Raw genomic sequence first — 21693 nt, forward strand, 5'->3', positions numbered from 1 at the left:
CCTGTATAAGCAGAGATAAATAAATGCAAGCTCCTCCCCAAAATTAACAGAATATGTAATAATTAAAAAAATCATCCAATAGGAAAAGCATACTAAACAGCAACATTACAGTTTAAATACTTATCTAAATTGGAAAAGGAAACATCATCTGTTATCAGTTGGATCCTTATGTAGCCGACAACCGGTAGGTTTGGGGTGGGGTGAGAGTGATACCAAGCCTTACAGAAATGTGAAAAATCTTTAGGAAAAAAGTAGTAGGTTGGGCAAAGTTTGTGAAAACAGTTTGATGAGGACTGATCCTGCTCAGTGTACATGGAATATTGAATGAGTTTGGGGAGGTGGGGAGGGAGTGGCGTGCCTAGAATCTTAGACAGGAAACACCCCACATGGCAACATTTCCAGTATTCAGCTAAGTGTGCTGCTGCCTTGTAGACAAAATGGCACCATCCACACACACAAAAGGAAATATAAGTAGGCTTGGGAGAACCCCTTACCCCACATTTTGCTGAAGTACAAAATAATATGTAGGGGGGAAAATCCCTAGGGGGTATCCTTCCACAAATAGCCCAGCGAGGGCTGACCTGACTACAAAATCCTGACTGTTAATGGGGAGGTTGGTCAGCTGCAGGAACTGAAGAAACAGGCTGAAGGGGAATGAAATGGAATATTTTGAAAGAGGACACCACTGGCTGGCCAGAACAGAAAGTAAGAGCACAGCACAAGGTTTGTTGTAGGTTTTACTTGCACTGTTCTCTTTCTTTGCCTTTCCTTTCCTTCCAGCTGATATGACAAGCTACTGGGCAGAATGGCTGTGGGTTATCCCCTCCTCCCCTTTACAATTCCCGGCAAAAGTTCCCTTCCTTTCTGCAACTACACGGGGAGAGGTCTGTTCTGAGAGCTCAGTCACTGCTCCATAATTTAAACAGCAAATGGGGGTGACCTCTGGCCACTGCCACTGAATGAACCATGAGAGATCAAAAATTGACTAAGTCCCTGAGTCCCAAATATCTTCTGGTTCACAGAGATCCTCTTGGGGGTTGGGGTGAAGGGTAGTATGAAGACTCAAAAGGATGTCCTACAGAAGGATGGAGTGAGAGCAAAAGAGAACTGGCATGCACCCTGCAGCATTCATCCTTGGAGTGGTATTTTCTTCTCTGAAAATTTTATCAGTACAGGGGCTTATTTTTTCCTTCACCAGCAGAACACTAGCTAAGGTGGTGGCAGTGGTGGTGATAACATCTATGAACTGGTTATTTCTTATCTTTCGTGTCTGGTAATAATTGCAGGGATTACTTTGGAAGTTACTGCATTGCAGGATGTTACTGTAACTGGTTTTATTAAACAGTTTGAGATGTCTAACAGTTCTGATCAAATTTTGAGTTCATGTGCAGGTATTTACATTCGTATTATATCTTCAAAGGGAAAGAATCCATTGCCCCTCCATACAGCATGGCTGGCAGCAACCTGTATCAAGCACTACGTAATCTTATTAAGTATGCAAAGCCCCTCTTTCATTCCATTTAAAGACGGCTACAATCAGCAGATGGGCCTTTTTCTTCCACTACGCCCACCAACATCCTCTCTTCTTCCTCCAATTAGTGTTGCTTCAGTTAACATCCAGTCCAAATAAGAGTTCTAGTGAACCTTAAAAAGTTTGCTTCCTTGTTGCTTTGCAACATTTCCATTGGTCCTGAGAAAAGGATGTAAGATCTGTTGTTTTGGGATTTTCTTCATGTGAGAGTGTATAACACCCTGGTTCTTCATTTGTTAGCTTTTAAGAATTTTGTGAGGCCGAGAGATGCAACAGATGGTGATGGTAGAAGCCTGAGGTGCTAGAGAGAATTATGTCATTTCAAGAGAGCGATCTTGCTGACACGTCAGGGCTGTTTCAAGATATTTTGCTGCTTGAGCTGAAGAATAAGATGGCTACTCCCCCATTCCAGGTATAGAATCCAACCAGTCCAGCAGTTGATTCTGATGTCAGCATGGATGACAAGACACCATCTTCCATTACACTGAAGGGCGATGGAGCAGATCAGCTCACACAGGGAACACCAGCTTAGGAAGCACAGGAGAAATGGGGCGGCTGTTGCACAGAGCAGGTGTGAGTGCAAATGGAGAAAAACTACCAGTGGCGGCAATCGAACCCTGGTATGTGCCTACAGTCAGGAATACTCAGGGGCAGTGACAGCAGCACTGAAACAACATCTCACTGCCTCTACTCAGTCTGCTATTTTCTGCCCAGGGAAGCTTTTCAGGATTATTTGGGACCTGTTACGTCCTGGCCCCAGGAATGCTGTACACCCATCTGAGGCCTGCTGTAACATACTTGCTAGGCACTTGCAAGGGAAAATTTCTTGCATCCGCCAGGACTTATTCCATTGCTACAGCAGTTGAATCTGGTGAGTACAGCCTAGTGCAATTTTATGGAATGAATTTCAGTTGGTACAGCTTGAGGATGTTAACAAACACATTCTTTTCCAGTCTATGTAAAGTTCAACCCATTCCTTGCCAGAGTCCATCTTCCAGGAAGTATAGCCCGTGGTGTCAGAATCCAAATCTCTCATGTTGGCACCACCTTCATAGCCTGGCAGTCACTTAGAGTATCTCTCTTTCCTGGTCTATTCCTCTTCTTTAAACTGGGAGGATTGAAGAGAAAACTATCCAGGCTCCGAAGTTCTTGACCTTCCTCCCTAAAGTTTCAAAGTCTGCTTGGCAGTGTCATTTGTTTCCACATGTATAAGAACAAAGGGATACATGTCAGTGGGCTGTATGAGCCTTAGCAATCTTTCAGTTATATCATTAAACCATGCTCCAGGGAGACAGCATACCTGACAAGTCCATGGGTCTTCCTGACATACATGTGTTTCCATCTCATGCTACAGGGAATTTCCCACAACATCTTGTCCTGTCCTGTCCTCTCCTCCCAATCTTGTGTGTTTCCATTTCATGCTATAGGGAATCTTCCACAACATCTTGTCCTGTCCTGTCCTCAATCTTGCAAGCCTTGGTATCACAGATAATACTTGGTTGGCCTTTAGTCTCCTGCTCAGTGTTGCATGGGATGACTTGCAGTTCTTCTACAGCAGACTGCCCTATAGTCTCCTCATTGATCTGTCCCTGTCACCCTTTTCCAGGGTGTTTTCTTCTCACTTCCGTTCCCTCAGGATTCTCTTCTTCTGCCTCAGCTTGCTGTTGCACTTCTAACTTCTGTTACTGTTGGCTGTTGCAGTTCTATCACTCTCTCTAAAAACTCTTCATCTTCTTTTATTACCTTGAGGGTAGACACTTGCTGCTCCAGTGTTCCCACCTTTTCTTCAAACAGGGTTACTAGCTTGCACTTGTTGCATGTGTAGGCCATGTTGACCTCAGACAGGAAAACAGGAAAACAAACATTGCAGGTCTCCACCACTACAGAGTCTTCTCAGTCCATTCTTTCTGCTACCTTTTCGGTTCTACTTTGCTGGGCCTATTGCACAACGAGTGCTTTCTCTTAGTAAATGGGAGTGTGTTACAAAAAGAAAGTTGTGGGGGGGGGGCTAAGGGGAAAGAAGAAGAAAGAAAAAAAAACGTTATGTCCCCCTTGATCTCCCCCACTAAACTCCACCGCCAAACTCCTGTTTGCTCTCCCTGGTCACTCACTTCCTGGGCGCTTGGCTGATTGTGTCCCAGAGTTGCTAGATCAGCTGAAGCAGCTGCTTCTGCTCTGCTCAGCCAGGAGTCAGGAATGAATGAATGTCCCACCCGCACAGCAGCTGCTAGTATATTGCTGACCCTTTCTTCTCTCCAGGAAATGCTACCAGAAAAAATATCATAGGCGCCCTTGTATAACTACAGTTCAATGGATGTACTTGGGATGTAGATGCAGGAAGAACTGCATTTTCCTAGGTAGAAAACATCCATTTTTTCCATATGGAAAATGCAGTGTTTTGTAAGCAAAGTGGAACCTCAAGGTTCACGAACAATGCCCAATGCACAGCACATAAAAACTTAGCAGTGGTCGAAGGAGACAGAGTGAGAGGATCAAGAAGAAAACTTAAAGTCAGCAGTGGCATTTTGAAATACTTGAGGTGATCTATAAAGCTCCATCAAACTGTGTGGTACAGTGGCTTGCAAAACTACAATTATAGTAATTTTACTGTTTCAAAAGAACATATATTTAAAATATAATTAATAGTAACTTTTGTAGATTTATTTTGGCATATAGAAACTCATAACTCTCCTATGGAGTAAGGTCACAGCTACTGAGAGCAGTTTCACATGTTCACATGTCTGTGCCAATCAATATTGTTTTGGTAGATGTGATATGTCTGAGGCTCCATACTCAAGCACTTCCTTTGTTAACTCATTCAGTGTATCACTGGCTAAGCAACCCACTCAGATCTTGCTCTCTTTCCAAGAGAACTAAATGCCTGATCCCTAAAGTACTGAGATCACGTGTTTCATCAGAACAGCCTTCTCTAACCTGGTGTTCTCCAGATATATTGAATAAAAACTGGACATCATGGAAGGTGCAGTCCAACAATGCTGAACTAAATGGACGCTGGAAGACCACCGACCATAGAAAGACCATAGAAAGCTACAATAGTTTCTCATTAATCAAGTCAAAAATCAGTTGCTGCCTGGGATTCTGTTGTCTGATATGAATTCATTGCAAGAATTTGTGGTTTAGATGGACATTTATTTTCTGCCTTTCTATGGAAAAATCCAGGTCAAAGGAGATTACAGTAGTGACAAAAATATAAACGTGGGGGCACATGGGAAAAAGATCCCTTTCCTTATCAGCAGTACATTTAAGAAATTTTAGATGTTAACCTTAATGGTCTTAGATGCCCCTTCCCCACATTTAGATGGTAATGCATGTATGGTTTACTTGGTTGTGTGGTAAGCCAGCCCTGCTGTGCTCCAGAGCACTCCTGCTCATTCTGTGGAGCAGGCCCCAGTTCAAACTGTACTCCACTGATTTGAAGAATGCCTTTACTTCCTCTGTTCCTTTCTCCAAGCATTATTTATTTATTTATTTATTTATTTAGAGCATTTGTATGCCATCCCATCGCATAGCCTCGGGACAGCTTACATAAATAAAACATAATAAAGATAAAATCCAGATCCACCCTGGCTGCATATTAAAACCTATAAGGTAAAGGTAAAGGTTTCCCTTGATGTTACATCCAGTCATGCCTGACTCTAGGGGGCGGTGCTCATCTCCGTTTCCTAGCCGAGGGAGCCAGCGTTTGTCTGCATACAGTCTCCATGGTCATGTGGCTGGCATGACTAAACACCCAAGTGCACGGAATGCTGTTACCTGACCACCGAAGTGGTACATTTTCATCTACTTGCATTTGCATGCTTTTAAACTGCAAGGTTGGCAGGAGCTGGGACGGAGCAACGGGAACTCTCCCCATTGTGCAGATTTGAATTGGTGACCTTTTGATCAACCAGCCCAGCAGCACAGCAGTTTAAACCACTGCGCCACCTGCAGTCCCTATTAAAACCTATAAACTGATATTAAAAGTTGTTAAAATATCATTGAAATAAAAAGGTCTTAGCCTGACGCTGAAATACAAATAACGACGGTGCCAGGCGGACCTCTCTGGGGAGAGCATTCCAAGTAGCGCTCTCACCTCTCCTCCTTCAACTCCCAAAGAGTCAAACAGGGGGAGAGAATGGAGACTATGACTTCCTTCCCCAGCAGGAAGGGCAGGTATACTTAGATCTGAGCTCAGGACCTGTTGGGTACCAAGGAAGAGTGTTCTGTGTTTGCGGAAATTGCTTCTCGGCCTTTTGGCCAAGATCAGGCATTGTGTGTCTGTGTAGTGTAGTGTTTCCAAGAGACTGAATCAGTGATTAAAGATCAATGCAAGCAAATGGAAGTTCTGACTATAATGTAGCCTATTGTAACAAATTTTAGAAATCAGCACCTACATCTTCAAAGGAAGTAAACACCACAGAATCTCCTTGTTCCTGTCATTAGAAACTGAACTGTCACATAATATTGAAAGCTCTCTGATTTTAAACAGTTATGCTTGTTAGCTTTGTTCCTTTTTTCTTCTTCAGAAAATCTGGTCAGTTCTCATGCACTTCCTGCATGACGTAAAGGAAGTCTGATTCCCTACTTAATTGTCCTAATTCTCTCAGTCTCTCAGAAAGGCCAATTTACACTTTCTTTCCCACCAATCTAATCTTTAACCATACATTATTCTTGTCTTGTGAATGTAATAGACATAAATTATGAAAGAACACTGATAAATTGACTAGATTTCCATGATCATCTGCTGTAGCCTAGCACTGTGCATCAGCAAGTGTCTAGCTCAAATCTTATGTCAAGAGAAAAAAAAAGAGGGAGCATGAAGGAACAGCACCAAAATGGGGAAGAGAGGACAACTTCAATGTGTCTACGATGCCAAAGTGTGCTTCGTGTTATACAGTATTAATTGTAAATAGATGAGTACTATAGTATTGGAAAAGTATTTGGGACACAGTGCATAGTTTACACAATTATATAAACTATTGGATTTACTTTCACAAATCGCTTTCACCAACCTGAATGGCTTTAAAAGGTGATTGAACAAATTCCTGGAGGAGAAAGCAATCAATGGTTACTAGTCCTGGAGACTATATGCCAGGATCAGAGGCAATATGCGTATGCCTGCATTTGTTGGGGAACTTATGTGGAGTGATGCTGCTGCACTCATGTCCCATGGGTTACCTATTGGGTGAACAGAATGCTGAACTAAATGGATGCTTTGTCTGATCTAATGCGCCTCTTTTATGTTCTCATTTTACAGGAGGAGGAAAACAAACTGGATTGAGGGGAAAAAAGTTTGTTTCATCAAGTGCCAGATGAACTCTGCATTAAATAAGCCATTTGTCATCTTTATGTCAGAACCAAGCCATAGAGGTAAGGTTTTTTTTTTTTAAATTGTTACTCTGCTGGGTTAAGCTGGTTATGTTGAAATGTCTCTATAATTTATATATGTTTTACTACATTGCCAGTGTAAACATTGACACAATCCTTGTTCCAGTTCTCCAAGTTAACCATTTCACAGAAATGTTCAGACTGAAATGTTACAATGTTTTTTTTTAAATCTGTTTGACAAGTTGTTTTTAACTCTCTCAGTTCTAGTGTACTGATACTCAGCTTTGCTTGTACTTCATGTTTCATCTTGAACTTTGGTAACTTAAGATTCAGTGCTGGCCAAAAAATGGACAGCTTTAAACGGGAGTTTGATAAAATTATGGAGGTATCAGTGGCTCCTCATCATGATGAATAAAGTTCACTGGCTCTACCTGGCAATATATTTCTAAATACTGGCTGCTAGGGAAACTTTGTGGGACTGGGAAGATGCTGCTTCACTCAAGTCCTGCAGGTGGGTCCCCCTGGGATCTATCTAGCTTGCCTTGCAGAAAGAAAATGCTGGGCTAGATAGGTCTCTGGCTGATCTATTCTTCATAGGTGGATCTGTTCTTTTTATGGCACCATCAGAAGCCTCTGTGCATAGAAAATTGGAAGTAGTGATTGAAGCATTAAAAGCATCATTAGTGACTCCCTTACCTGCCTGGCTGGAGACAGGCATTCCATAGAGGATATTCCAACTACTGACAATGCCGTACTCTCCAGTCAGCCCCAAGAAATTACCTCTGAGCTAAACGAGCAAAGAGTGGCATCTTAACACGAACTTGTTGGCAGCCTGTGCAGTTCCCAGAATACAGTGGTAAAGTGGTATCTCCAGACAGGAGCTGCAACTCTGCACTAGTTGTAGCTTCCACTGTTTCAGGTCAGTCCCATGAAGTCCCATTTCTGTAGGCAAGTCAGTAATTAGGAGGTAGGAATCCCACGTAATAGTAATTTAAGGTACAGTCCTATCCATGTTCAGACAGACAACTGCTGTTGTCCAAAGCAGTAGCTCAAGACCAAGCTACAACTTATCGTGAAGCCCTTCTCACTGTGCTAAAAGTAAGCACAGGAGGCCCCAATTCTGATCAAGGTCCTAAAGTGGGGGACAGTTTTACAAAAATAAAGCAAAGCAACACTTTCCCTCTCACACCTGTAATTTTCATCACTGTAAAGTGATTCCATCACTCCAAATGACAACTTTTTAGCAATAAAAAAATACAGGCAGGGAGGGGATGACAATCCAGGCCACAGAAGAGGGGAAGAAAAGGTTAGCCCTAGTCTTCCCGTCCCACCCGATGGTAATCTAGCTTGTTCCTTTCCCGTTACTTTAGAGCAAAGAAAGAAGTTGCTGCCAGACGCGCTTGTCGTCTCCTGATAAAACTCTTAATATGACCCGACCTTGCCTTCCGCAGCGACAACGAGCGGGCGGATCGAATACACATGCGATTGTCATGATGCCGCTTCGCCCCGCAGAGCAGTGCTGCTACTATGTGCGACTACGCTCACTTCCCAACAGCAGCCCCGTCAGCACCTCCAGCACAAACCTATGCAAGTGTAGACAGCCAAAAAAGGTCAAGCAACTCCAGACATTCTTCAGACCACTTTGCCCACTCGCATTAACAGCGCCTTTAACAAAAAAAAAAAAAAAAAAATCGCTTCTCCTTTCTCCTCGCGGCTCGTAAACCCGGCAACCCTCGCCGGAGCGCTCACGTGGTCAGGAATTACCGCTATCGCTCCTCCCCGGTCTGGGCTCCCTCCGAGCTCCCGCAGGCAGCTGGTCGCAGCCCCTTGGCACGTCCCTGGGGCTTGGGCTGGTTGGCTGCTGCTGCACCCGACTCCTATTCGCGGTTTACGTCAAGGGGGTTTCCAGCCGCGCTGCGGCCCTGAACACCTCCAAACAAAACTGCCAAGTAGTTTCCGAGTCTTGAAGTTTGACCAGCAGCCCAGTCTGTGCCAGGGTAAGTCCCAAGATTACGCGGTCCCTCATGCGTTCCTATCCGAGGCCCCCTCTTCCCCGCGTTTGGCCGCTTGGCGACTTGCAGCTGCCCAGACCTAAGCGGAAGTAAGTCAGGGCTCAATTCTGTGCTTGGTTAGACGGAAGAAAGGCCTACAACCCCCAGCATGCCTGGTAGGGGGAAGTGTTCCGTCTGAACATGCCTAGGATCGAGCACTAAATTGCTTCTTCCCAGGGAAACACGGTGGGGTCGTGGCCTTGTAGGGCAATCCTAAGGATGTTGACGCAGAAGACCCCGTGCGTCCAGTGAGGCTTGGTCCCGAGCATGAGCGCAGCGATGGAGCCTTAACTTTTCAGCCCTCAATCTCGTTGTGTGCATACTCAGAAGTAAGTCGCACTGATTTTATTGGGACTTGCTGCCAAGCGAGAGCGCTTAAGATCGCAGGCAGAGTTGCGGATAGGGAGCAGCTGGGGAGGAAGAATGCAGCGAGTTCCTGGTCACTTTTGGCTCCATCGCCCTTTCCCGACGAGGAGCGAAGGGACAGGGTATGATTTGACTTCCTAGTTATTGCAAGGAACGACTTCCTCTAACCTGCACCTTGGAGTTTGGTCCCGATAGCCACTTTTCGGGAGTTGGTGGTGAGAGTGCAGGGAGTAGCTTTCCTCGGAATAGATGCGCCCAACTCCACTCAGCCAGTTTCCTCGTTGAGCGCTGATGGGTGTGACACTCGCGTTTGCTGGGATTATGGCATTGGCCAGCTGCAGAGTAGGTTTGCAGAAGTCCTTGCAAATGGCAGCGAGCAACTCCGGAAGAAGCACCCAGTGCTGGGGAAATCCAGAATAAATCGTGGTCGAAAAATGTTGCTTATATGCCTTTGTGTTGTAAAATCAAACATGAGCCCTTTTCTCAGAAAGCAGCAGAATTCCAAGCCAGGTTACTGTTACTTTAAGAAGATGGAATTCTGAGCTAGATTGAGAAGCTGCTGTAGGCTGATACTATCAATGGGGAAACCTGTGTTCCCATCAGTTGCACACAGCTGAGACAAATGTGTCCATCTGTTTCTGAACAGACCCATTTTATCACCTAGTTTCATGGAGATGAATACCTGCACAGTGTAATTGTCAAACCTGTTTTCCTGAATGATTCCTCAATCAGACATGTTTGCATGTTTAAACAGACACAAGGGCTGCAAGGAATCTACTGAATTGACATGTCAATAAAGCAATCAGAAATATTTTCCATAGTATTGTTGCCAGTATTTCTTGTCAGTTTAGAACATTATGTCCTGCCTAAAAACATCAAGATGCCATTGTACTAATGTTATCTGGAAACTTAACACTCTGTGTAATCGACTAGCAGTTTATAAAAAAGTGTCTGTACATGGACCGTAATTTTGTAGTTGAGTTTGCCTCTATCCAGGAGTGAACAATTGTTAGATACTTCAGGAACTGGGGCATCAAGGAATCCACAGAAATTCAGGTGTGTAGATCTTCCCCACAGATCCTAGTTTTCATTCCTCACAACTTGAAAACCAAGATTCTGTCACTAGTCATGGTTGACTTGCTTGTATAGCTTTCTTCCATATAATGTGATCACACTGGTCTACAAGGAGATTTTTACCAGAATAGGGTCACTAATAAAGGAAAATTAAGTCCTGAGTATTAATTGGCTCCAGTTTCCAAGATACAGCTTCAGGTCAAAATTGCATCAAAATCATTCAAAATTACGATATGTGGTTATGCTCCATAACTTTTTTGTAAAATGAGAAACATTGCAGAAAACTTTTCTGCAAAAAGCTCCATAACTTTTCCGCTAGATCAATGAGAATGGTCATTTAGTTCACTCTATGAAATTAGATGTGGTTCAGGAGGAGCATACGGTGGGCCAATCATTATAAATTTAGCTTTTTATTGATACCAATAACATAACTTTCCATTGATTTATTGGTTTTTCATGTAACATTTTCAAGTTTGGGTCCACTGACATCGACGGCCCCAGATCACCTGCATCCTGCTCATCATCTTTATCATCATCTGAGTCTAAAGAGTAGGATTGTGGTGGATCTGGAATTGGCAAGTCCTCACCATGGGGTACAGGATACAATGTGGATCGAATGCTTGGATGTTCCACGGTCCACTTCTTTCTTGAGATCCCTTTTGCAACTGGGGGAACCATGCAAAAATAGCAGTCGCTACTATGATTGGTGGGTTCCCTCCACACCACTGGGACTGCAAAAGGCATGGACTTTTTCTTCTTGTTTAGCCAGTGACACAGATAAGTTGCACATATAATGCAACAATAATGAGGGGCCCAACTCTTGTCCCGATCCCCTATTTTGCATCCAAAATATAGGTGCTATGCCTTTTTTACCACTGTCCTCATATTGCACTTTTTACATATTGCAAATGTAACCGCGCCACAAATGCAGCAGAAGTTATCTGCATTGTTTACACAGTTTCAAGGCAATTTGGCTTCTGAGGGAAAACATCATGCAACTGTTCCTTGGAAAATGTTAGGCAATGACACTTTCACAAGCCACCAGATGTAACTGTATGATGTGTAGATCTGACCAAGACAAATGTATCTTGCAATAAAAGAACAGTAAATTATAGTTCAGTGGAAATCTTTAGTCTCAAAGTGAAGACAAATTTATACTCGTCCATGTGGTACCATTTTCATTATTCTACTCTACTTTGTCAAGAAGTTACGAGGCATCATGATCATCAGACACCTCCCTCCCTTGTAGGCAAATATACTCACCTGAGTATAAATCTTTATTGTGAAATATCTTGAAAACTTTAGCCAAGCAGCACCTTTCTCACCTGTTTTATAATTCATCTAATCAAAATATGTAAGAATTAGCACATTTTTATCTCTGAGGTGGAGAATTTCCCAAAATTTGTAGACCAGTGTTATCTAACACTTGATTTACCATGCGCGATAGTACACTCAGAAACAATTTTTTCTGGAGCCAGTGTAGCATGATGGTTAGAATATTGAATTGGGCCTTGGGGGAACTGGTATCTAGTTCCTGCTACGCCATGGAGCTCACAGGATGACCTTGACCAGTCCCTCACTCACTCTCAGCTACCTCACGGGGTTGTTGTTGTGAGGATAAAATGGAGAGGAGGAGAGTCTTGTAGGCCACGGTGGGCTCTTTGCAAGAGGAAAGAGACAAGGGTTAAAAGTTTAGTATTATGATAGTTTGCATTGGTTATCATATGCTCCCAATATCAGAAAATGTATTTATTTGTTATTTATTAAAGATTTTTTATACCTTTTCCTCAGCACATTTGTCCACATTTTATGTTTTTACTGCAAAAATGCACTACCAGTTGCTATGTTACAGACAGCATTAATACAAGTTAAGATTCTCAGCAAGTAAAATTAGCAAGAGAAGTCTGGCTTATTATTTGCCATTGGTCACTTATTACATCTGTTGTATCTCCAGTGGGCTAGCTAGGTAATTTTGGACCCCAGCACAATCCTGTTGCCTCCCAATCCTGGCCATAGGATTATTCCGAGCGTCAGCTCCAAGGAACTGGCTGACTCTCTGAGGCTGCAGTTGGCCTTGGAGAACAGGAAAAGGAATGTGTTGGGGATGGGGAGGGGAAGAGGCTGAGGCAAATGGTTTATGTTGTATCCAAATGGTGTTCCAGCCTTCTTCCCTCCCCCTTCATGGTGTTTCATCTAGATGGTCAAAAATAGCTGTCTGGATGAAATGCAGGGAATGAGATGCCACAGCTATAGAGATCGCTGCTGCTGCACCTTGCAACATGCATTGGATGAGTGTAAGTCTCTGAGTCTGGAGGAATGCATGCCACTGGAGTGGGGGATACTGGCTTGAGCTCTTGGGATGAAATCCAGTGGGGATGCCTGTAAGCTTCTTTTCTGGCCCCACAGCTGGAAATTTGAATGATCTCATGGCCCTCCAGGCACTGTCTTGATAGGATTGTTCGGTTGTACATACCTGTTTGTGCAGGTTATAGCAACCTTGGTGAAACTCACCAGAGAAAAGGGGACTTAACGGACAGTGACTGGCAGACTGGATAGAAGTAAACTCAACAGAACCACCTAATATTGTGCATTGTGTTTTGGAATACATATGAAATTCAGTTACAAGTTTAAACTGTTTTTAATTGGAGGGATTATTGAATTTTAATCTGTCTTTTTTGTGTTGTGGAGCGGGTGGTTGCAGAGATCAACCATGAGTTCAGGCCTGCTAGAGAACTATGTGGCTGCCATGGTGCTGAGTGCTGCTGGAGATGCCATGGGCTTTTGCAATGGAAAATGGGAGTTCCAACGGAGTGGTGAGAGGATTCACAATGAATTAGCCAAAATGGGTGGCGTGGAACAGCTACAAGTGGCAGGCTGGAAGGTCAGTGATGACACTGTCATGCACTTGGCAACTGCGGAAGCCTTGGCAGAAGCTGGAAAAAACCCGGACTTAACCTACTTGTATAAACTGATTGCGGCAAACTACAGGGACTGCATGAGCGACATGCAAGGACGAGCTCCAGGTAACCTTTCTACATGCTTATATGGGAGAAAACAGAAGTGCCACTGTATTTCTCAAGAGGCTCAGATTGTCAGGGTGTTGGGTTGCAATCTGGGTTTTTGAAAAGGCCTTCGATCTCACATTGCTCTTGTAAAGCAACCATTTATAGCTGCTTGATTTCTCTTGGTAGCTTTTGCTTTCATTTGATTACAGTGTCTTTACTGAGCTGCTTTTCCCAATCAGGCCTTACTAAAGGAAACACACAGTAGAGGAGTCTTCCCTAGCCTAGTACTCTTTAGATGTGTTGAACTACAGCCTCCAGTACTGCCCATCCTAGGCTGGCTGGGAAAGGTTGGATGTGTGGTCTGGCACATCTGAAGGGGACCATTGCTGGTACAGGGGACTGGAAAGAGCAGAAGGACCTGGAATCACATCAGCATTGTATTTTCACCTTGACTTCCTGCTTTTGCTCAAGGTTGTATATACTGTGGCAGTTCCTTTTGAGGTTATCATCCTGTGAGATGGGTTAGTCTGAAAGACGTTAGTTTTCCTCCATGACTTCAGAATTGAGTTGCTGAATGTTGAACCTGGGTTTTCATGGCCACACCAAAGCCCTTGCACACTATTCTGACAAGCCTGACCATGTATATGGGCAGCAGGAGCATGGACTACTGAAGCCTCTCCCGTCTTTAATTCTGGCACTGGAAACCTCCCATTGAGCACCCCCCAGCCCCCTTGCAGAAACTTCTGCCTCTTCAACTTTCCAGAAAGCATGTTTATAATCCAGCGTGCTTTTGCACATTCCAGCAAACAGATCCCTCCCAGTTCAATAGATCTGGTTGCCTGGTCCTCTGATTCTTGGAAAGAAGCTTGCATATTTTCCAGAACTGCCTTCTCCAGCTTGGTGAACTCTATATTTTGGATTTCCTGCCAGTCTCGGCCAGCAGGTCCAATGGCCAAGTGTTTTGAGCTTCTGTCAAAATCATTTTGAGGAGCCCGAGTGGGGGAACGGTGCCAGAAAGTGACATTCTGGTTTCTTCATTTAAAACAAGGGTAGTCTAGATGTAGCCCACCAAATATTCTTGAATTCTGATCATTCTGACTGCTTGCCAAAGCTATTGGGTGCTACCTTGGTTTAGAAGAATGTCTTTGTCGACCTTTCTCTTTTTAAAGTAGTTTGCTCCGGACTGCCCAGGGATTAGAGAAGAACTACAAGGAAAACACTGATTTTAAAAATCTATCCCAATATTACAGAACTATTTTAAATTAAGAAAGGTACTTTATCTGCACCTCTCTCCCCACCTTATTTGCTATTTCTGTCTACGATCACATCTGTGGCTGAATTACATCCTTAGTAGCTGGAATGGGGAATTTGAGAAGGATCGCTTGATTGATTGTGTATGCTACAATCCGGATGCAGTTTTCCTACAGATCTGTGAGTGCTGAGCTTTTAAACAACATAAAGGACATACATGCCAAAGACGATAAGTAATTCAAAATGGGATTTGTATGGGACATCTGTTCGGAAATGAGATGGCTGCATCTTTCCATGCAAACTTGTACCATATGCTCTGCAAAGGAATATTATGGTGCACAAGGAAGATAAACTCATCACAGGATGCTGAAACACATCCTTTGGATGCATGTGGTTGATGGTTCTTCAGGCTTTCAATACAAGCCATTTATTGTGCTGTTCATCACTATATCTACTTTAGTTTTGTCCCAGCATTGAGATTCTGCTTTTCTGCTGCACAACCTTTAGGTGGAGTTGTGCTGTTGCAGAATAGCACAAATACGCCAGGAGGAAGACCACCATCTTCCCTGTTGTAATTTAATAGCTCATTTTCTCCACTCTTAAAACACTCACACAACTGGGGGAGTTCTCTGAGAAATAAGAAGCAAAACTGGAGGATCATATCTTCATCATCTAAAGAGCTCATAAGGGATAATAAGTAGGGAATCATGAGTACATGATAAACTTCTGTAGAAAATCTCTTAAAAATAGCCTGGATCTATATTTGCTCATGTTTAGAGTAGATCCATTGATTTCACTGTATCTGCAGTGAATCAAACTCATTGAAATTTCGAGGCACCAGTCAGATCAGTAAAAATCAGTGGCCATGGCTGCTTGCATACTTGCTGTTCTCTGTATATTTGCCATCTTTCGCTCATTTGGACCTTACAGAGAACTTAATGACATTGCTGCTAAAGTTGCATTCGCTTTTCTCCTGTTTTAAGACTCGTCTTGCTGTTTTTTTTGAGTTGCAAAGCAGTACTGCTTTCGTCTGTCCTGCTGTTCTCCCCTTCCATGCCCTTCCCCATTCTGTTTACAGCCTGCATTAGGCTTCTTTTTAAAGGTGTGGCCGGCTTAGGAAGGCCCATCACCTATCATCTTCTTTGCACACTCCAGGGAATTTTCAGGCAGGGGCCTTTCCCAGCTGTACCTGGAGAAGGTGGGGATTGATTTGGGACCTTCTGCATGCAAAGCATGTGAACTACTACTGACCTTTGGTCATTCCCCTAAAAAACCTCCGGACTGTACATAGGCACAAAAAGTTTTGTTTGGGCATGCTTACGACAGCCCCCATTTGTTGAAAGTGGGGGCTTTCTGTTGCACTGAGCTGTGAAGAGGCTTGCAAAGCAATGAAAGGCTCGCTGCTTTGGAAAGCTGAGATTCTGTGCCAGGGAGGGGGTTTTCCCTGTTGCTGGAAGAGGTATGGGGGAGCCCCCTTCTGCACTGACCCTCAGACTTTCAAAGCAAGCACAACCTCACAGCTCCATCAGCCTCTTTCTAGCTTAGTGATGCTAGAAGTCCACCCTTAAACTCAGAATACTCCTGTGGTGGCTTTTTAAAAAATAATGTATTCTTTATTTGCACTTCAGTGCACAAATGATGTGCTGGATTTTTTTTAAAGCATAACATTAGCTGTAACTTAACTGACAGAATTACCTCTTATTTCCCCTTCTGCCCTGCAGTCCTCCTCATAGATGCCCCTGACTTTTTCTCTTGTCCCAGAAAGACACCATGTTTTTCTCCCTGGTTCCTTGTAATATTTGTGGATTCTCTGGAGGAGAAGCATGTCCTTAAAACCACTACCACTGCCACCTGACAAAAATGATAAGGGGTTCATTCCCTTTCTTCAGCAATAGCCGACGTTTGGTTTCCCCTGCTTCCCTGTGGGGATATTAGTTGTCATGGTACTATATTAAGTACTGAGCAGAACTATTTCCATGTGGATTGTGGGATGGCATTGACTAAGCTGTGATAATAGCCTTTAGTGCAGAAAAGGCCCTGGTGTGTTTCTTTTTTCTGTGATGTTACCTCCTTCTTGGAGAATGTAACAATAATCCACCCACCAGTCCAAAACAGAGACAGAAAATATTTGAAGAAGAATCTTGCAAACTGAGGGAAGGGTTATTTTGACAAAAAGAAAAATCTGTTTCAATTACATTTCTGTGACTAAAATATATATAGAGAAGGGCATAGTGGTCAAGGCCAGGCACACGCTGAACACAGGGAAAGTCCCTCTTCTGATCTCACTGCAGTAATATATTCACAAGAACCCTTGTCTTTCCAACTCTGCTAATAGCATGGCGAAAATACTTGCCGTTTACTGTTTCCAAAAACACTTAGGAAAAGAGCTGTTTTTAGATTACCCTCAATACACCGTGTGTGTACCTATACACGCAATTTGACATTTTCAGAAACAGTCCCGGTACCCTTAAATTACTCTGAGAAGCTCCTAATATTGGGATATAAGGGGTGGCCTTATACCATCAGGCCCTTGGTCCACCAGCTTTTTCAAGCCTGATGACCTCCAGATGTGTGGGACAACAGCTTCTGTTAACCTAGCCAACATAGCCAGTGATGGTAATTCTAGTCCAGTGAAAGTACACCAGAGGGAAGGGCTGATCCACTCTGATCTGCAGTGGCTTTTTGGGAGGGAGGCTGATCTGGAGAAGTCAGGAATTGAACCTAGAAGCTTTTGTGTGCAATGCATTTGCTCTGCTGCTGAGCTATACTCCACCTCCAAACATAGACAAAGCACTTTATTTAGAGTTTGGTGGTGCAACCAAATGAGGAAGCTGCAGAGAATCAAATCTGACGGTAAGAAGACAGCAGTGGGGAACTGTATTTGGGTACGGGGGCAGATGACACTCCCACTGAAACCTCCATGTGGGCTGGAAAGTGGAGCAAGAGCTCACCTCCCAAGTGGCCTTGCTGGTGCTACACTTTTCCCTCTTGGGGGTGGGGGGGATATAGGGTGGGCACAGCGTGTGGTATGGATCTTGCACTCCCAAATGGGAGAGTGAGCTGCTTTCTAAGGGGAATCCTCCTTATAATTTCCAATCAACGATCAGAAATAAGTGGGTATTGTCCTTAGTGCACCACCCTCCTTTCCTGTCACTGTTAACTTTCACGTTACAGGGCTCGGTGAGGGACTAGCAAGACAGTTCCTACTGGCTGGATGAGGACCCTCAGTGGGGTGGAGGTTCCCCATTTCTGTGTCAAGTCACCACATTGCGATCCTATGAATAGCTACATGGAATAAGTTTCCTTGGGTTTTGTGGAACTTCCTTCTGAGTAGATCTAGGATTGCACATGAATAAATTTTCCTGCGAGTATGCAAATCTGGTTTGCAAACTAGAGTATGTAAATAAATGTCAGAAATAGCATCAGTTTAGAAGGGTTCCATGTACTTGTTACATATTGCAACATCTTCCTTATGGTGTATTTTCAACATCGTACGTGAAAGGTACGTGAAAGGTATTTTCTGGGTCAGTATACAGAAAACCCAATTACGTCATGTAGTATTAATGCCAAGTGGGCAGAATTGGGAAACTTTTGGATGCTGAAATTTTATTCTTGTATCTTTTTTGCATTCTTGAGAAATGGTTGTGAACCACCCAGAAAGCTTCAGCTATTAGATGGTGCAGCAATTAATAATATATAAATACAACAGGCGTATCTTATGGCTGTCTAGCCAACAGGATGGAAGGCTGCAATAATCCCCATTGGGCATCAGACAAGGGGACAGAAGAAATGAAACCATTTCCCTCCATTTCCTTAAAAAGCATTTAGCTCAAAGCTCCATAGGGCTTTGAACTCTTCTAGTAGGCTGTGTGGTGAGTGGGGCAAAAATGAAGACTATGGATCTATATCTTTTCCTCCATTCCCTCTCCTGTTACCAGCATGCTCCCTTTCTGACCTTCCTGTCCTTGTCCAAGGCCAAGAGTTGCTGGATGAGGAGCTTCAATGGGCTGCACAGGGTTCTTGCTTTGAAGGATTTGTCACATGCAAAGAACTACTGTTTATTTGGACTATGGGTACACTGTGCCTGTTGCCTCACTTTCTAAATATGTGAACAGTCTGTTATGAAATGTCCAATCCTGTAACCTTAGTTTTTGTCAGTTGAACAAGATTTGCGAGACAAGCACAGTGAATAATGCTGGGGTTTCATCTTCCTAATTAATGGGAGCTACACTCTTAAGTGTGCCAGTGTGTTAATATTGGCAAAATCAAGAGCTGGGCCTTGGTTGTTCTCGATTTCTGCACTGCAGTTTGCCACTTAAAATCACTCATATTTTGCAGTGATTTAAAATTTTGCAGTGACTTAAAATCACTCGCAAGTCGCAGCTTGTGCAGTAAGAGTACTTTCTGGTGCATGGCAAGAATACATTCTGTGAATGTGAGCCAACCCCCATCTTAGACATCTTTGTAATGATAGATTTCCAAATTTTAAGTTTCTCCCCTTTTCCATCCTTTGTAGGTGGTACATGCATGCAAAACGCACTGAGTCTGGACCCAGAGGACCCAGAGAGCTGGAAACCCAGCTTCAGCAAGGCAGGAGGAGGGTGTGGAGCAGCTATGAGGTCCATGTGCATTGGACTGAGATTCCGACATCCTGAACAGCTGGAAAACCTGGTTGCAGTTAGCATAGACAGCGGACGCATGACTCACCACCACCCCACAGGCTACCTTGGATCCTTGGCTTCTGCTCTCTTTACCTCTTATGCTATTAATCACAAACCACCCCATGAATGGGGAGAAGGGCTGATGAAGGTGCTGCCAAAGGCAATAGTCCATATCCAGAAGTCAGGTTGCTGTGTGGAAAAGAACTTGCAGCACTGGTGAGCCTGGTGCAGAAAGCAAATCGTACTTAAGAATTAAAGAATACTGAGCCCAGAAGCTTTTTTTCCAAGTACCAGAACTAGATGGAATTCCAAGCTCTCTACTGTTTACTGGAGACTTTTTTCATTTCAGCAATACAACTGTACACTGAGAGAGAATAATTTTGATGCTGCTATTGTTTAACAGTTGGGAATTAAAAAGTCTCTCTTACCTACTATAAATCACCCAACGATCTACCAGATTTACCTTCTACTTACCCATGCCATAAATTTAACTAGGTACAGTTATAATGCAGTTTATCCTATGTTGGCATGTGAGATATAGAGGAAAGAGAACAGACAATGCCTGTTACCCCAAAGTGTACTGTGTCAGCCAAAGGAGAGCATTTGCTTATCTATATGTTGTCAGATCATGATAACCTAGACAAACTTGGGTGGGTCAAACTATATTTGCCAGTTTGAAAAAGTGTCCTGGAACACAATACATATGAGGCATGGCATGTTCAAAAGACCAGGTTCAGAAGACCTAAGCCCCAGCACACTAAAAATTTTTGGCCTCAAAAGAGTTTTCTGTACCAACAAGAATCTATCTCACGGCAATCCAACTTTAAGAAAATATGTTAATTAGAAAAAAGTGGAAGGAGTAGGACATTATGGTGGGTACCATGGATAGTGTCAGAGACCCATTCATGCACCATGTTGTTTACTCTGTGGGATGCTAAAATCTTAAACATTCATGGTGGGTCTACTTTTTACATTTCTGAAGGCTATATTCCAGTAAATGTTAATGCAATTTCCTCCCACTTTTACATATACTTCTTAGTTAGGATCTTGAGAAAAACTTTTGAATTTGTTTATTTCATAGGAACTACTTTGAAATCCAGTGGAAGAAGTACCTGAAAACCAGAGGCATTTCAGACGGCAAATCCCTTCCTTCCTTCCCTGAACCATATGGTGTGAAAGAAAGAGATGAATTCTATACAGCTGTGAGTTTTTCTGGCTGGGGAGGTAGCAGTGGACATGACGCTCCCATGATTGCTTATGATGCCTTCCTTGGTTCTGAGAACTGGACTGAGCTGGCTTACAGGGCCTTCTTTCATGGTGGGGACAGTGACTCCACAGCCGTCATTGCTGCCTGCTGGTGGGGTGCAATGTATGGCTTCAAAGGGGTCAGTACAAATAACTATAAGGAGATTGAATACAAAGATCGATTAGAGAAAGTTGCAAAGGAGCTCTATGATCTTAGCTTGACTGCAGAATAATGCAGTCAACGCTTGGAGAGGGCAGAACAAGAAGAGCTTGCAGAGGGCAAGAATTTGCTAATATACTGTGCTGCTGTAAATCCCTATCAATAATACAATGTCATAAAACATAGATGTGGCAGAATAAAAGGCTTTCATTCCGGTGAACTCTCAAAGTAAGCGTTAGATGCATCAATACTGGACAAAATCCAGTGCTATGCAAACATTTACACTCATGCAGAACGACCAACCTGCCCCAGTTTCTCCATGGGTCACCTAAATCTCTGGAGCACATTTTTACTTCGGACAGTGGAAGAACAAACCGCACTTCCCCATTCTACTGATGGAAACTGTGCCATCAGTAAGAGATAATTGGATTCCATCCACAAGGAATGGCCAGTATTGTTTCAAAAATGCAAAGAAAAAATCTCTATGCTAGTCTATGTGGTAATAAAGTGCAAAACAAAACCCATGAACCAGTGATGAAATGTGGTAGTACAGCACAAAGTTAGCCTGAAAAAAAATAAAATGAAGAACTTGCTGTGAACTCTGTTTCTAAAATTTGCCATGGACAACTGTGACTCATACAATTTTCATGTCCCTTTAATACATTTAGAAATGCAACACAAGAATTGTTTAACATCTTCTCCTTTATAAAAAAAAAAACTCTGCTATGGCTATTTTCTAGACTGTAGAAAAGATTTGGATAATGTTCTGAAGTCTGAATTACTTATACCTTCTTCCCAAAGTCTTGCACTGTCCCTGCTTCTCTTTCTTTTGGCTGCCTTCCTTGTTCTCCTCTGATCAGGCCACAATTAATTACAGTTCTGGTTGCACTGATCACCTGCCTCACCTGAAGCTTCTGTGTGTACAGAGGAGCTTTTGTACTCTGAAAAGGTTCATGAGCAAAGGACCATGGCAGCATGCCATTGGGTTTCCCTTGACATTTGATTGGTGAAGCTTCAGCCT

The 21693-nt window shown here is 43.3% G+C and overlaps 2 protein-coding genes across 10 annotated transcripts in view; one reads left to right on the forward strand and one right to left on the reverse strand.

Moving 5' to 3' along the window:
• Nucleotides 1-8735, reverse strand: part of CD86 (CD86 molecule) — a 47725-nt gene extending 38990 nt beyond the window's left edge. For 2 of the 6 annotated variants that reach the window (XM_044442512.1, XM_044442516.1), the window contains exon 1: nucleotides 8297-8609. The gene's annotated coding sequence lies outside the window, so the exon portion shown is untranslated. The other 4 variants (XM_044442517.1, XM_044442510.1, XM_044442509.1 and 1 more) reach the window with 4 other exon arrangements.
• ADPRH (ADP-ribosylarginine hydrolase) lies at nucleotides 8680-21353 on the forward strand. Of its 4 annotated transcripts, none has more exons than XM_044442507.1 (4): nucleotides 8680-8856; nucleotides 13042-13373; nucleotides 19123-19483; nucleotides 20349-21353. In XM_044442507.1, exons 2-4 carry the CDS (start codon nucleotides 13061-13063, stop codon nucleotides 20743-20745), a joined length of 1071 nt encoding a protein of 356 aa, XP_044298442.1. In that variant the 5' UTR covers nucleotides 8680-8856; nucleotides 13042-13060; the 3' UTR covers nucleotides 20746-21353. The 4 variants fall into 4 exon arrangements, with proteins under 4 accessions (XP_044298442.1, XP_044298440.1, XP_044298441.1 ...); XM_044442505.1 differs by having other exon boundaries at nucleotides 8706-8856; nucleotides 13039-13373; XM_044442506.1 differs by lacking the exon at nucleotides 8680-8856 and adding an exon at nucleotides 9084-9239 and having other exon boundaries at nucleotides 13039-13373.
• Nucleotides 21354-21693: the final 340 nt, after the last annotated feature.

Source organism: Varanus komodoensis, unplaced genomic scaffold (genome assembly GCF_004798865.1).
Source record: "Varanus komodoensis strain SLA01 unplaced genomic scaffold, ASM479886v1 scaffold4, whole genome shotgun sequence".
In the NCBI taxonomy this organism is placed as follows: domain Eukaryota; kingdom Metazoa; phylum Chordata; class Lepidosauria; order Squamata; family Varanidae; genus Varanus; species Varanus komodoensis.